At 42.3% G+C, this 17,591-nt stretch overlaps 1 protein-coding gene across 1 annotated transcript in view; it reads right to left on the minus strand.

Annotated features, from left to right (window-relative positions):
• The window catches only part of LOC106561937 (leucine zipper protein 2), a 178,259-nt gene that overhangs the window by 71,253 nt on the left and 89,415 nt on the right, over positions 1 to 17,591 (minus strand). The window contains exons 2-4 of the mRNA XM_014126368.3: positions 13,210 to 13,327; positions 10,418 to 10,488; positions 8,434 to 8,515 (exon numbers count right to left, since the gene is read on the minus strand). Of these exons, the coding sequence (XP_013981843.1) occupies positions 8,434 to 8,515; positions 10,418 to 10,488; positions 13,210 to 13,327 (271 nt within the window). The remainder of the gene's footprint in view (positions 1 to 8,433; positions 8,516 to 10,417; positions 10,489 to 13,209; positions 13,328 to 17,591) is intronic.

Genomic DNA, 17,591 nt, shown 5'->3' on the forward strand with positions numbered 1-17,591 from the left:
CACTCACTCGACTAAACATAGAAATACGTAAACATAGAACATAAACCAAAACCCGGAAATAATAAATCAAACGCCCTTCACCAAACACACCACCCCGAACCACATAAAACAAATACCCTCTGCCACATCCTGACCAAACTACAATAACAATTAACCCTTATACTGGCCAGGACGTGACATGGAAAGGGAGAGCGTTGTTCAAGATGGATAAACAAAAGTCAAAACCAAGTGGTGCTCAAAAACTCCCCAAAAAGGATTTATCTGATCAAGCTCGTGCCAAATTACAGACGATAACTACATCAGCAAAGCTACCGTCTCCTCGACTGACGAAACACCATTACAGGTGGACGATTAGGTATAGGGTAGAGCTGTCGCTTTCAAGGAGCGGGACTCTAACTCGAAAGCTTACAAGAAATCCCGTTATGCCCTCCGACGAACCATCAAACAGGCAAAGCGTCAATACAGGACTAAGATCGAATCATACTACACCGGTTCTGACGCTCGTAGGATGTGACAGGGCTTGTAAACCATTACAGACTACAAAGGGAAGCTCAACCAAGAGCTGCCCAGTGACATGAGCTTACCAGACGAGCTAAACTACTTCTATGCTCGCTTTGAGGCAAATAAAACTGAACTATGCATGAGAGCACTAGCTGTTATGGAAGATGGTGTGATCAAGCTCTCCACAGCCGATGTGAGTAAGACCTTCAAACAGCTCAATATTCACAAGGCCGCAGGGCCAGAGGGATTACCAGGACGTGTACTGCGAGCATGCGCTGACCAACTGGAAAGTGTCTTCACTGACATTTTCAACCTCTCCCTGTCCGAGTCTGTAATACCAACATGTTTCAAGCAGACCACCATAGTGCCTGTGTCCAAAAACACGAAGGTAACCTGCCTAAAGGACTACCGACCCGAGGCACTCACATCTGTAGCCATGAAGGGCTTTGAAAGGCTGGTCATGGCTCACCTCAACACCATTATCCAAGAAACACTAGACCCACTCCAATTTGCATACCGCCCCAACAGATCCACATATGATGCAATCTCTATTGCACTCAACACTTCCCTTTCCCATCTGGACAAAAGGAACACCTATGTGAAAATGCTATTCATTGACTACAACTCAGCGTTCAACACCATAGTGCCCTCAAAGATCATCAATAAGCTAAGGACACTGGGACTATACACCCCCCAGGTGGTAAGGGTAGGTAACAACACATCCGCCACGCTGATCCTCAACACAGGGGCCCCTCAGGGGTGCGTGCTCAGTCCCCTCCTGTACTCCCTGTTCACTCATGACTGCATGGCCAGGCACGACTCCAACACCATCATTAAGTTTGCCGATGACACAACAGTGGTAGGTCTGATCACCGACAATGACGAAACAGCCTAAAGGGAGGAGGTCAAGACCTGGCCGTATGGTGCCAGGAAAACAACCTCTCCCTCAGCGTGATCAAGACAAATGAGATGATTGTGGACTACAGGAAAAAGAGGACAGAGCACACCCCCATTCTCATCGAGTTGAGTAGGTTGAGAGCCTCAAGTTCCTTGGTGTCCACATCACCAACAAACTAACATGGTCCAAGCACACCAAGACAGTCGTGAAGAGGGAACGATTGTAAGATTGTCAAATTGTCAAAGACTCCAGCCACCCTAGTCATAGACTGTTCTGTCTGCTACCGCACGGCAAGTGGCAAGTCTAGGTCCAAGAGGCTTCTAAACAGCTTCTACCCCCAAGCCATAAGACTCCTGAACACCTAATTAAATGGCTACCCAGACTATTTGCATTGCCCCCCCCCCCCCCCCCCCCCCCCTCTTTACACCACCGCTACTCTGTTGTTATCATCTATGCATAGGCACATTAATAACTCTACCTACATGTACATATTACCTCAACTAACCGGTGCCCCCGGACATTGACTCTGTACCAGTACCGCCCTGTATATACAGTTGAAGTCGGAAGTTTACATACACCTCAGCCAAATACATTTAAACTCAGTTTTTCACAATCCCTGAGATTTAATCCTAGTAAAAATGCCCTGTCTTAGGTCAGTTAGGATCACCACTTTATTGTAAGTATGTGAAATGTAAAAATAATAGTAGAGAGAATGATTTATTTCAGCTTTCATTTATTTCATCACAATCCCAGTGGGTCAGAAGTTTACATACACTCAATTAGTATTTTCTAGCAATGCCTTTAAATAGTTTAACTTGGGTCAAATGTTATGGGTAGCCTTCCACAAGCTTCCCACAACAAGTTGGGTGAATTTTGGCCCATTGCTCCTGACAGAGCTGTTGTAACTGAGTCAGGTTTGTAGGCCTCCTTGTTCGCACACGCTTTTTCAGTTCTGTCAACACATTTTCTATAGTATTGAGGTCAGGGCTTTGTGGTGGCCACAGCAAAGCACCCCCACAACATGATTTTGTCACCCCCGTGTTCTTCGGCTTGCAAGCCTCCCCCTTTTTCCTCCAAACATAACGATGGTCATTATGGCCAAACAGTTCTATTTTGGGTTCATCAGACCAGAGGACATTGCTCCAAAAAGTACAATCTTTGTCCCCATGTGCAGTTGCAAACCGTAGTCTGGCTTTTTTATGGCGGTTTTGGAGCAGTGGCTTCTTCCTTGCTGAGTGGCCTTTCAGGTTATGTCGATATAGGACTCGTTTTACTGTGGATATAGATACTTTTGTACCTGTTTCCTCCAGCATCTTCACAAGGTCCTTTGCTGTTGTTCTGGGATTGATTTGTACTTTTCGCACCAAAGTACGTTCATCTCTAGGAGACAGAACGCGTCTCCTTCCTGAGCGGTATGACAACAGCGTGGCCCCATGGTGTATATACTTGCGTACTATTGTTTGTACAGATGAACGTAGTACCTTCAGGCATTTGGAAATTCCTCCCAAGGATGAAACAGACTTGTGGAAGTCTACAAATTTTTTTCTGAGATCTTGGCTGATTTCTTTGGATTTTCCCATGATGTCAAGCAAAGAGGCACTGAGTTTGAGGGTAGGCCTTGAAATACATCCACAGGTACACCTCCAATTGACACAAATGATGTCAATTAGCATATCAGAACCTTCTAAATTCATGACATAATTTTGGGGAATTTTACAAGCTATTTAAAGGCACAGTCAACTTAGTGTATGTAAACTTCTGACCCACTGGAATTGTGATACAGTGAGTTATAAATTAAATAATCTGTCTGTCAACAATTGTTGGAAAAGTGACTTGTGTCATGCACAAAATAGATATCCTAACCGACTTGCCAAAACTATAGTTTGTTAACAAGAAATGTGTGGAGTGGTTGAAAAACGAGTTTTAATGACTCAAACCTAAATTTATGTAAAATTCCGACTTCAGCTCTAGTCTCACTATTGTTATTTTACTGCTGCTCTTTAATTACTTGTTCCTTTTATTGTTCCTTCTTTTATCTCTTATTCTTATCCATATATTTTTTAACTGCATTGTTGGTTAGGGGCTCGTAAGTAAGCATTTCACTGTAAGGTCTACACCTGTTGTATTCGGCGCATGTGACTAATACAATTGGATTTGATTTGATTTATAGATAGGAGGCCTACTTAAGCCTCAGCTAGCACAAGCAGCCTCCCAGTCCCGACAGAGGCCCAGAAATGACAGTGGCCTTGCTCCTCCTCATCTTCCTCCCCTTGAGAATAGTGACAATTCCTCTAGTGATGGTGCCGGCCTTCCTTATCCTCCTCCTCTCCCAGAAAACCAAGCTGATGACTGCCAGAGACCCAGCGGTGCTCATGAGAGCGACCCCCCCCTTCTGTGAACACTGGTAAGCCTACGAGTGATGAGATGGATAGCCCTGACAGCGTGGAGTCCAAGTTCCAATGTGTAATATAACTAGGCTACCAGCTAAATACTGTACATAGCTATAGACCAGGTTTAGACCAGGGTTTCCCAAACTCGGTCCTGCCCTCAACACCTCCACGCCTTTTTTTTATTCCCATAGCACTACACAACTGCTTCAAATAATCAAAGCTTGATAATGAGTTGGTTATTTGAATCAGCTGCGTAGTGCTTGGGCAAAAACCAAAAGGTACACCCAGGGGGGACCCCAGGACCGAGTTTGGGAAACCCTGGGCTTGACTGCATTGTTTGCATAATGAAACAATCCCTAGTAAGCTATTGTTTTTGAAACCCTGAGCTTGACTGCATTGTCTGCATAATGAAACAATCCCTAGTCAGCTATTGTTTTGAAGGTGAACTGATTGTATTATTTGGCATTAATAGATTGGTTTTATGTAGCACAAACCTTCTATCCAAGCTGCAAGAGAGCGTGAGGACGGCTAAGGTAGGCTATAAGTCTACAGGACAGTTGTATATTCTTAAATGTTTAATTGGTTACTGATTAGTACGCTGTTGCATTCAACATTCATTTTACAATCTACATGTTTGGATTTCCCACTTGAATTACTTAACAAGTAAATACATTATTGACGCCGGCCTGCATTCTAAATAGCAGCATTGCAACAGCGTAGGCCTATAGCCTCGTAAAACATAATCGTTTGGCTTAACATGAGAAAATGACGACCAAATAAAAATAAACATGTTCCCATTAAAGCAAAGCTACAGGATACTTCAATCACTAGCACCACATAATCTGATAGCTATCGATAGGCAGATGCACAGACATCACAATTTCAGAACAATTGTACAGCGATCAATAGTCTATACTTTGTGAGTGGCTGACGGGCTCCAAAATTTTTTTTGGGGGGGGGCAACCTTCGAGAAACTGCTACGCCAGTGAACTTACATTGAATATATGTGAACCCAAACAAGGTTTCTGAACCACACATTATGAACATTTGAATTAAATACAAAGAAAATAAAAAAAGGGATCTTTTGAGTGGAACCACAGCTTCACGGTCATCAAATTCTCAACATGTTATTGGCATTTATGATGAGTATGTGTTGAACATCGCAAACTATTTCCTATTGTGCATGTTCATTTCCAAGTACAGCTACAGCTGTTCGCTGTATGTGGTCCACAGGGGGAAGTAATTTATAGTTTTTGCGTGAAGGGAGAAGGAAGATACAGATTCAGCTCCTAATTGATTGAAATAATGTATTCCCTTTAACACCGTATTGATAATTGATTATCAGTTGCACTAATTTCATAACATTTTCATCAATTCCAAATGAGGCAACCCGAAGATGATGAACTGTTTGAAGTGAGAACTGCTTATTAAAACATAAGCACATTTAAAAATAACGTTGATGGTTTAGTGCAGTATCGTCCCGAACGAAATTCATTTGACTGTGCTTGTTACTAACCCTGGTTTCCACTTTTGCTGCTTAGTAGGTTAATAGAAAACAAGCTCTAGAGCTCCCTAGGGGCAGATTGCAACTCCAATCAAACAATGTCTTCTACCCAATGCCTCACATCAAATTCGCCCAGCTACGGAGATGTCAAACAACCTCAACTCACACTCTGTTTCTTCACATAGAGCTGTAGGCATGGTCTCAATTGAAGAAAAAAAAACTGCACCTTATTACAAAAAAGACAGGTATTCATATAGCATCGTCGTGCGTGTTCCAAAACTCTATTAGTACACTGAATAGTAGCAGTAGCAGAGTTATGCTGTATATGATACAACCAAGAAACTCAACTTTACAACACTTTTTTTGTGTTATCCCAGAAACGTAGTAACCGGCTGGTAACATCATAAAAAAAACGGTAATTTCCCCTTGTGAAAACACAGGCATTGATTTGATGCATTGCAATAGCCAATACAATTTCCTTTAATATAGATCATTAACTCCCTACACCAGGGATTTGTCACTCATCTTAACATGAAAATGTCAACAACGACACTTTGATTGTTGGCTACCAACATCAGCCACCCTTGTTCTGTGCTGTGAAAATAAGACGGACGACCATTTTAAGACGTCCATGCTGTTCTTATTAGCGTATATTGAATATCTCAAAACCATTCCATGGTCTGTTTTGAACATTAATTAGACATCCCGTTAATTTTCTGATCATTTTTTTTGAGGGGAATTAGATAGCCATAAGAGATGTGGCAGTAAATATCTTTGGGAAGTAGGAATAAAAACAAGGCACAAAAAAGCTACGGGCTAATCCATACAGCACTTTAGGTATGAAAAAGGCTCCACATGAGTATAATGTTAATTACTGATGTTATAATGGCTTTTGTAGCTGTTATAAAAGCTTTATGTGGGCCTACAGTAAATGCATACATAGGGGACCAACAGTAAAGTTAATTTATACATAAGGGGCATACAGTGAACTGTTACCTATAGGTTAAATTCATACAGTAGATATAAACATGACTCTGCATGTGTGGTATCAAAGTTAATTTGTAGCCTGCAATTCTCGGACGTCTGTATAGATTGGCAATGTAATAACGCCTGAATAGAATAGAATTTATACTAGAACGACAGCCAGGTATAATAGAAAAAGGACTGAGTTGCATGATGGATAGAGGCCTGGATTACTGGGCAAATGAAAAGGAATGTTTACGACAGGATGATAAAAGGAACAAAATATAAAAATGGTGCCTGGTCTATTAAGTTTTATCAGAAACCTATTGTTTAAGGAGAGAGCGAAGAGTGGACGGACCTCCCTCACTATGCTTCCTATTTCTGGGTTACACCTACAGTTGAAGTCGGAAGTTTACATAAACTTAGGTTGGAGTCATTATAACTCATCTTTCAACCACTCCACAAATTTCTTGTTAACAAACTATAGTTTTGGCAAGTCTGTTAGGACATCTACTTTGTGCATGACACAAATAATAGTTTACAGACAGATTATTTCACTTATAATTCACTGTATCACAATTCCAGTGGGTCAGAAGTTTACATACACTAAGTTGACTGTGCCTTTAAACAGCTTGGAACATTCCAGAAAATGATGTCATGGCTTTAGAAGCTTCTGATAGGCTAATTGACATCATTTGAGTCCATTGGAGGTGTACCTGTGGATGTATTTCAATGCCTACCTTCAAACTCAGTGCCTCTTTGCTTGACATCATGGTAAAATCCAAAGAAATCAGCTTCAGAAACAAAATTCTAGACCTCTACAAGTCTGGTTCATCCTTGGGAGCATTTTCCAAACGCCTGAAGGTACCATGTTCATCTGTACAAACAATAGTACGCAAGTATAAACACCATGGGACCACGCAGCCATCATTCAGCTCAGGAAGGAGACGCGTTCTGTCTCCTAGAGATAAACGTACTTTGGTGCAAAAGGTGCAAATCAATCCCAGAACAACAGCAACGGACCTTGTGAAGATGCTGGAGGAAAACGGTACAAAAGTATCTATATCCACAGTAAAACGAGTCCTATATCGACATAACCTGAAATGCCGCTCAGCAAGGAAGAAGCCACTGCTCCAAAACCGCCATAAAAAAGCCAGACTACGGTTTGCAACTGCACATGGGGACAAATATCGTTCTTTTTGGAGATATGTCCTCTGGTCTGATGAACCAAAAATAGAACTGTTTGGACATAATGACCATCGTTATGTTTGGAGGAAAAAGGGGGAAGCTTGCAAGCCGAAGAACACCATCCCAACCGTGAAGCACGGGGGTGGCAGCATCATGTTGTGGGGGTGCTTTGCTGCAGGATGGACTGGTGTACTTCACAAAATGGCATCATGAGGTAGGAAAATTATGTGGATATATTGAAGCAACATCTCAAGACATCAGTCAGGAAGTTAAAGATTGGTCACAAATGGGTCTTCCAAATGGACAATGACCCCAGGCATACTTCCTAAGTTGTGGCAAAATGGCTTAAGGACAACAAAGTCAAGGTATTGGAGTGGCCACCACAAAGCCCTGACCTCAAGCCTATAGAAAATTTGTTGGCAGAACTGAAAAAGCGTGCGCGAGCAAGGAGGCCTACAAATCTGACTCAGTTACACCAGCTCTGTCAGGAGGAATGGGCCAAAATTCACCCAACTTATTGTGGGAAGGTTGTGGAAGGCTACCCGTAAAGTTTGACCCAAGTTAAACAATTTAAAGGCAATGCTGCCAAATACTAATTGAGTGTATGTAAACTGGGAATGTGATGAAAGAAATAAAAGCTGAAATAAATCATTCTCTCTAGTTTTATTCTGACATTTCACATTCTTAAAACAAAGTGGTGATCCTAACTGACAGGGAATTTTTACGAGAATTAAATGTCAGAAATTGTGAAAAACTGAGTTTAAATGTATTTGGCAAAAGTGTATGTAAACTTCCGACTTCAACTGTAGCTCTCTCACTCTCCAAGACTGGTTATTAAGCGGTGGGAGGGAGGGGGCCAGCCAGAAGAGATGACTGCTGGGTAATGAGATGGGTGACGGGCGCCCACAGGCCCGGGTGACAGGTGACAAGGGAGAGGTTAGAGGACTGAGGTGTAGACGAGGTGAGGACGACTGAGGGCTCCTACTCACTGTGGCCTGCTGTTTCTCGGCTTGCTCCGTTGCCTCATCCAGCTGCTTCTGCAAGGCAGCCTGGAGGGACTTCATCTCTTCCCTGTTGAGAGGAAAGGTGAGAAACATTCAGTTAGCACATATCCTTCTCCTCTCCAACTCTTTTCTGACTTCTCGCAGTGGCGAGGCAGTAGTAATAGTATCTCAAGCACTGGCTGACTGACTGACTGAGCACTGAGTAGGATCAAGTCATCAAATCAATTCATGCTTACTTTTTCTACCAAACATTTGTGATAGAATGCGTGACGAAATACCGAACTTTAATCCAGAATACCAGTATACGATTACAGCAGCAAAGGAATTATTCCCTTTGACTGGGCTTAGTGTAGGTTTAGAGTTTAATTACATATGACTTGGTCAAGGTCCATCAATTGTGCAGTCGAGGAGCAGCATCTGCAGTCAACAGCACTGTGTGTCAAACTCAGAAAGAAAAGTCTCTTCACTGCTGCGATGCCCTGTCATATTTCACATCTCAATGGTTGTGTCTGTTGGCATGAGCCCAGCCAAGCAAACATTTTTCTTTTCCGCTAGTTGGCATTTCATTTTTCTGATCTCACCCTAAAACCAGCAGTATGACGTTTTAAGGGGAGACAGAACGATTTTTTAGAAGTTAGAATTTGAGGTTGACATTTAAAGGTACTGTAAGTAAGCTTCAAGTCAACACATTGAGTCAACATATTTTCACCGATACTTAGAGACATTTGCCTATGGGCTACAAACAACCAAAAATTATTCTGAGTGACATTTTCCTCAGGCAACACAGCACTGAACTGTGAATAAAATCGAATCAAATTTAGTTGTCACATACACATGGTTAGCAGGTGTTAATGCAAGTGTAGCGAAATGCTTGTGCTTCTAGTTCCGACCATGCAGTAAAATCTAACAAGTAATCTATAGTGTATAACCCATTATGGGTATCTGTGGAAAGGCAGTTATTACTTTAACCAGAGCACAAAAGTAAATGTTTGACTTTTAGTACTGTCTTCCCCTGCCCCTCCTTATATTTCATTGGCCACTCAAGTTGGCTGTATTTTTCCAGCTTAAATATAGTAATTGGTTATGTCCAGGATTAGGTCAAATGTGGTGGTAAGGACGAGGGTTAACATTTTTGTTTTTTCATGCTGCTGAATACAACGTGTGTCTGTTTTTCAGCTTTTATAAAGGCTACAGTGTCTAATTAAATTACATTTCTAAACCTGGAATGACGTCATCTTGTAACCCTCACGTTTGTAATTATTCGACATGTGTTGACTTGAGGATGTGGCTTCAATTTTATTTTTATTTTATTTCACCTTTATTTAACAAGGTAGGCAAGTTGAGAACAAGTTCTCATTTACAACTGCGACCTGGCCAAGATAAAGCAAAGCAGTTCGACACATATAACAACACAGAGTTACACATGGAGTAAAACAAACATACAGTCAAGAATACAGTAGAAAGATAAGTCTATATACAATGTGAGTAAAATACCATAGTTTCACATAAAAATAGTTGCTAGTTATTACTCCCCCGAAGCAATCAAAAAACATGCTTGAAAGCTGTCAAAAACAAATGATTTTCCATGAATCAGCTGCCAGGATATCTCGTGATGAAGTCATTCGATAATCATTCTTGGCAATGGAACGAATCAAGAGCAGGATTCATCGGATTTAAAGTGGAAAACAGGTGGATGCTCAAATCGTCTGTGGACCAGGAGCCATTGCTCCAATAAAACATTGTTTTATGGTCTGTTTATGATTGTCATGTGTTATAGATATGTTGGTTTGCTACTTATAAAGCAGTAGGGTATAAGTATGTACTGTGTATACCAAAGGCTGAATTGCAGGTAACATCACATTGTTCCTGCACCATAAAAGGAATGAGAAGTAATGATGCTCTTCAAAAGAATCCATATGGTAGCAATGTGCAATGGCAAATGGTTAATGGTTAAGAAGCTTAGATCTACCTCTGCTTGTGGCTGAGCGCCAGGATTTTCAGGACATCCGTCTTGGCCATGGAGTCGTCATTTTTCAGTGTCTAGAAGGGAGGAATGAGAGCTTTTTAGTCTCACAAGAGAAATTGGTTTATTATATGACCACTCACAGTCTCACTCCAACACTCCAATGTGAAGGAGCTGATTCAAAGCACTCATAGGAACAGAAAGAAAACAACAGTGCCCCTTTCGAGTATAAATGCACACATTGCTCCAAGCATAGCCTATCTATGCTCGGGCAAAAAAATATGTGAATAATTATTATAATTTTTCTTCCATATTGTGTAACCCCTCATAGATTATTGATGTGTATGCTTTTATGAGGGTAGTCGAAAAAACTTTTTTGTGGTCCAAAATGTTTTAGTTTATTTGTAAGCTTGTAGGAACTCGTATAGTTTAGATTCAGGTTTTGAGTGTACTTATGAATCTTTTTTATGACACTTTTTGGGGAAGAAAACTCTAGCAAATTCAAGTGGTACAGTGTCTTGTTAATAATAAATTAGATCTTCATTTCCATAAAAACACTAATTTGAGTTCAATAATTGCAGCTCTGCAAGATTACAGAACGGTTTTAAAATGTGCTTCAGTATAATAATGAGAAGAGACATTCTGTAAAAGACCCATATTTCTTTATCACAAAAACTTTAACCTGGGTGCAACCGATCAGGGCTTGATAAGCAGTTAGGTTGCAAAGGAATGGCCCACATTAAACCATATACTAGCACACCACAGAGCAACTGCCAAGAATCAAAGCTCTATCATGCAAAGTCTAATTATGAAGGGTTGACCCAGCACCCAAGGGGAAGTCTAATTAAAATAATAAACACTTAGGACAGTAAATCTCCACCAGAAAGGTTAATCAGTTACACATACATAATTGATTACTCTAAAAAGTTACTGTTGATTGTTTTCACCCCTTTTTTGTAAGAGATCCATCCCCCCCTCGCTTCTCCCTTCATCTCCCCCCCCTGCTTTGCCTGGTATATTTGCACAAGGCACAGGGTACACTGCCATCCAAGTCTGCACATAATGTACAGTAGCTAACTGACGTCAAAATCTGCACCGAGGACATTGGTAGCTTAGACTACACACAGTGCCAGCCAGCCCCGACCAAGGGACAATGGATGCTACCGAAAACTGTCAGCAGGACAACACCATGAACCCAGGCTGGTCAGGTCACGTCATACAAGTAGACAGGGTGTATTTGGGAAGTCATTGATTAAAACTGAAATGGGCTACAGCCATCCAAGCCTACTAAAAAGAACACAGCGGCCCAGACTAAGCCAACGGACCACCGCCACCACAATTGGCAAAAGAGATTCCATTCAAGACTGCCTAGGGGACAATGGTACTCTGGCTAACACCTGAGAGACAAATTTGTATCTGCTGGTTCTCTGTGGGACACAGGATATTGAAAGTAGAATTTGGACCGAAAATACTCGTCAAACCAAACATCTTTTTCAATCTATTTGTTCAATTCAACTCATTCCCTACTTGTTTGACGAGAACTGAAATGGAATCGACTGCAGCCCTGATCAGTGGCGATATACAGATGTATCAGAGAAAAAAATGGATTGACTTGCTGCAGTAAACAATTTAACACCCACATTTCAAGCTGTGCCTTCACCAATTCTCTATGGGAGTGATGATCATACATTTCTGTCTTTTATCTCTCATTACCTGTCATTCCCCATTCTGTCAGTCCTATTGTGCACTGTGCTCACAGGAATGAGTAACGTTGTAACGTACATGTACATACAACATACTGTCTACACAACGTTTGCGGATCTTTATGTCAAAAGCGGATTACATTAAGCTGTGGTAGATATCAAGGGTAGAAGCATAGACACCATTCAATGTAGACCTGGGGTGAAATCATTCAAATCATTTCAGTGTTTGCTTGAGTCCGCCTGGAGTTCCAGGTGGGGGTTTGCACCATTGGGACAATTCCATGTGTTCTATTGAGCCAGAAAATTTCAATCAAGCACATCTAAGGTATTTGAAAAATGTCAAATACAGTACTTTTTTAACCCAGGTCTGAAGTAAAATGATGTAATATAAACATCCTCCATCAGCATCACACATGCACGTCCTGTCACGATAGTTATTAGATCCTCTCATAAAAAATCTTCTGCAATTAAACAAAAGGGACGCTATCTAGAACCTAAAAGGGTTCTTCGGCTGTCCCCATAGGAGAACCTGTTGAATAACCTTTTTTGGTTCCAGGTAGAACCCTTTTGGTTCCATGTAGTGCCCTTTCCACAGAGGGTTCTACATGGAACCGAAAAGGGTTCTACCTGTGACCAAAAAGAGTTATACCTGGAACGAAAAATGGTTATCTTATTGGGACAGCTGAAGAACCCCTTTGGGGCCCTTTTTTCAAAGAATGTAGGGACAGATTTCTCAACACCGTCACCTTGGAGTAATTTTCCAGTTTTTACAACTGCACCTCAACTACTGGAATTCCACTTCCAAAACAGGTTTGCATTCGTATTCATATCAGGGGGACTGATCGTCAAAACGAAGGACATATTGCTTATTTGCTTTTGATAAATGAGGGCCAAGGTATGTAGTGGCTCATTATACGCTAGGACAGCGGATGAGAAAGAGTGAATCACAGGCTGAGCTGAATTTTTAAGCCATTTTTTAAGTCCTAAAACAGAGCCCTTCGAAATAACCTCAGGGTTCCAAAGGCACTCAAAGCCATCCACCTTTCTTTAACATCCCACTATAATCTGTCAGAAAAGAAACAGTGGGGCTCTAACCTGAAGGTTTCCTTTTATGCTGTCCAGTTCCTTTGAAGTCTTGGAGAGTTGACGCATGATGCCAGTCCGCTCGGTGAAGACCTCCTTCAGCTTCTGCTCCAGCCCCTCATAGCCTTGTCTGTCAAGGGAGAGAGAAAGAAGAGAGAGCGATTTCACTACTTTATGTCCGCCTGAGAGAATCACTCTTTATTGGCACCCTTGGGAGTAGGAGATGGTGTTAAGCGGATTAAAAGTGTTGTCATTAGAGCAAAAGTGTAAAGAAATACAGACCAACTAATATCTACTCAATGCTCAGTCCTTGGTTTCGAGATAAAAAAGCACTTCACTCACCCTATCAATTTGGGAAAGTGTTTTACTCTGATGTGTCATTTGGCCAGAGGTACGCCTCTGCATTTCTATCAAGTAATCCAACTGTCAAAAAGACTGAAATATCCACAACACCAACTTGTCAAATGCCTTTTCTATTTCTATATAAATCAAACTATTGGAATGTAAATTAGGAAAAATTTTAATGGTGACCTTGCCAAAAGGCAAACATTACTTTTTGTGCACATGTGCATGCAAATTTGGTCATTACAGTTTCTTATCTGAGAATCCTGAATGAATGCATTCCATATGATGGAATATGTGTACCCAGCAAACCGGGAACAATCCAGAACATTAACTAAGATTCCCATTAAGTTCTAGTTAGGGTTTTATCTAACATTATGATGATAACATCCCCAAAACACTCAAAGAATTAAAAATATATATATTTGGGAATGTTCACAAACAGTTTGTGCACAACATCTGAACAACCACCACAGAACATTTTGGGAAAGTTCTGGGAACTTTCACATAACCAATTTTGGTTTGCTGGGTATACTGATAAAAGATTCATTGAAAAGTAATTTTTTATGAGTCCGTTTGACTTCGTCTATACCTTTTGCCTACTATTTTAGGGGTTTGCGTCTCTGACCTTACTAGCCTACCAATTGATAAAACAGACATGTGGCTCTTGAATGACAAGGACACTCGTCAGCCAAGTGAAGTAGAGTTAGGGGACCCAGTGGTTGGAGGAGTAGGGAATAGAGAGTGAAAGCTCAGGAGTGGCAAATAAAGAGCTGAAGAAGAAACTGACAGCTCTGGCCTTTTGGAGCTACGGTTGGCCATGTGAGCTCTTCCTCTCTCCTCTCTCTCTCTCTCTCTCTCTCTCTCTCTCTCTCTCTCTCCTGTGGTCAGAGATAAAGACATTGCAGCTTGCCTACATCTTCCCTAGTGCCAACTGCCGATGTCAGATTGAAAATCTATTTTTATTGAATGCAACACCCTCGTTTACAAACAAAAATAAACTAATCAATCTTTTGGAAGCTTCCTCAAGATCAAGCTGGTCAGCCTGTGGTTTTCAATGTAACCGGTCGTCAATTTTATATCGACATGCTGTGCATCACTGATTGCTTTCAACTCTGCACAAGAGAATCATTATTTGCAAATGTTGTGCGTTACAAAAACCACTCTCCCAATTTGACACTCCCCTAATTTGACATCCTAAATAGACAATAAAAGCTCTATCTCTACAAGTGACAAGAACATCAAGGACCTTCTACAATCAAAACCAAGAACCAGGAAGTGTAGGGGAAAAACAACATCCTTCCCACACTGCAGAAATGCCTGTTAGACCAATACCCAAATTACATTGCTTTGTCTTAAGTTAGAAGCTCCTGAGGAAGGAGTAGAGCCCCAAGTGCAAGAAAATGTTACTTATCATCTGGAGAAAAACAACAACACCATGCAGCTTAATGAGCTTCACTGTAAACCCCTCTGAGAGTGGATTTTGGGGAGCAGGTTTGAAAAACAATATATATATATATACTGTGTAATTTTTTTAATCAATGCGCTTTTGAATGCAACACTGCTGCCGTCATATTCGGCTGAATCCGGGAGGGCTCCCCACCTGTTCGACCTAGGCCTTGTTCCAAAAGTCTCATACACCTCATGTCCCAAATCCCATCACCGGATCAAGCACAATAACACATAAATCAGTAATAGAAAAGCAGCACTTAAGAAATAAATAACATGTTGTAATGCATCCTGTGCATGAGTTGCCACTGTATGGCATCTGTGAAATCAATTGCTAGCTCACGCAACAGAGAGAGATGTGGAAATCACTCCCTGTCTGCCAGCTTATTCATTACCCAATGGAATTGGCCCATCCGCGACAGGGAAATGAATAAGACTCGTAATTTGAGGCCCACTGAAACAGCTATATCATATGAAGAGTCACAGATAACAGCAAAGAACTTTGCACATGGTCCGACATAAATTGGTAATTGCTGCCAAAAATGGCACCAGATACATAATTATGTTATGACCTTTCTCCGAAACCAGCGTCCTGGCAACCTCTCAGTTTCACGGCTCTGTTGGACGAGAGAAAAGTGTGCTAATGAGAATCGGGTTGTCTGACAAACAGTCTTATGATCAGATACTAGGCCGCTGTCCTCAGAATTCTGCTGCCAGTGATCACATAATGAAATATTTTTTATTTGGGCCTCTGCAATTCCCACATTCTTTTATATCCATCTTGATCTAGCATCTTAAGTCAAGCCAGTACAACACGACCGGCTCGAAATAATGAAAAGCACCACACACAAAAAAAGATGAAGATGAGCTTTCTGCTATATGAGAAGCATCATCATTTATTGGTGGATACTGTGTAAAGTTCTTGCGGACAAACATTTCTCTAGCCTTGAAATCACCGCAAGTTTCTGAGTTATATGAGGTTGACCCTGCCATGTAAAAGAGAAGTGCTGAGCCGTGGGCCTGGAGAGGGAAAAGTGCTGAGGTCCACAATCCACTGCAAAACAACAGCTCAATAAAGGGAAGGAAGCAAGGCCATGCCACTTTCCCGCTCTACCTAGAGAGCAGCTGCAGAAGCAGCCTGGTCTTCAGTTCAGTTGACAGGGCTGGCCTGGATACGCTCTATCATAGCACCGGTTAACAGGTATTGACCAGGGCCTTTTTTAATAATGGCTAATGGCTTATGAGATCATTCAGCCTCTCTGTGCAACGCCACGGCAGTCAGAGTGTGGAAATTATGTGTAGGAGGTGAGGGAGCGAAGCCTTCTGTGAGTGTACATAAAAACAGTATGTAGGCCTGGCTCGCATATACACACTGGTTTGTGTAAAATAAAGAATGTTCACACTTGATGAGGGCACAGTTGTTAGTTGTGATTCATACATTTGGCTATCTACTAGAGGGATTAAAGAAGAACCAGAAATAAGCGTGGCTTATCTGATGGGGATACTTCCATCCAGCTACCGGGCAATGCTTAATAAATCATTAACGAAGGCATTTCTAAATATTTTTATCTGCTGTGGTTGTTGACAAAAAATGACAATTAAATACATCCCTTTTAATCCAACTCTGTAACACAATAAAATTGATATCCAAGGGGTCTCTAACGATGTGCACTGAGAGTCGGGAAACATGTTCAGGGAGTGACAAAATAATACAAAATAAGAAACACAAGCAACGCACAGAAACTGAAACAATGACGCCTGGGGAAGAAACCAAAGGGAGTGACATATAAAGGGCAGATAATCAAGGAGGTGATGGAGTCCAGTTGAGTGTCATTATGCGCGTAACGCTGGTGACAGGTGTGCGCCATAAAGAGCAGCCTGGTGACCTCCTGGTGACCTACAGGCCGGAGAGGGAGCACACGTGAGAGTACCCCCTCCCTGACACGCGGCTACTGCCGCAGGACGTCGACCAAGATGACAATCCCGGGGATCAGCCGTACCGGTCACCTCTGCAAATGCGCGGGAACCTGTCGATTCGGCTGAGGCGTGGGTGCATGGCGACCTAGAGCGCCGGAGAGAGAGCATACGTGACAATACCCCTTCCCCGGCACATGACTCCAGCCGCAGGACGCCAACCACAGGGACGATCCCGGGGATCAGGAACGGACCGGTCGCCTCCTCTGAGGCGCGGAAACCTGACAAACCGGCTGAGGCGTGAGAGCCTGATGAGCCGGCTAAGACCTCCCCGGGTTGGCTCGGTCGAGGCACGGGAACCTGTTCACCCAGCTGAGGCATGGGAGCCTATCGAGCCCGCTGAGGCATAGGAGCCTATCGAGCCAGCTGAGGTATGGGAGCCTATCGATCCCGCTGAGGTATGGGAGCCTATCGATCCCGCTGAGGTATGGAAACCCGTCGAGCCAGCTAACGCAGGGAAACCCATGGAGCCCGCCGAGGAATGGGAATCTGACAAACCGGCTGAGGCCTCCCAGGTAGCTCCGCTTCCGACACCCGGACCCGACATCACCTCCAACACAAAAAAACACTCCCTGATGCTTCCCTTTGGTGAGGCGTCATTCTCTAACGATGTTCTCTGAGAGTCGGGA

This window comes from Salmo salar, chromosome 11 (assembly GCF_965601325.2).
Source record: "Salmo salar chromosome 11, fSalSal1, whole genome shotgun sequence".
Classification (NCBI taxonomy): Eukaryota; Metazoa; Chordata; class Actinopteri; order Salmoniformes; family Salmonidae; genus Salmo; species Salmo salar.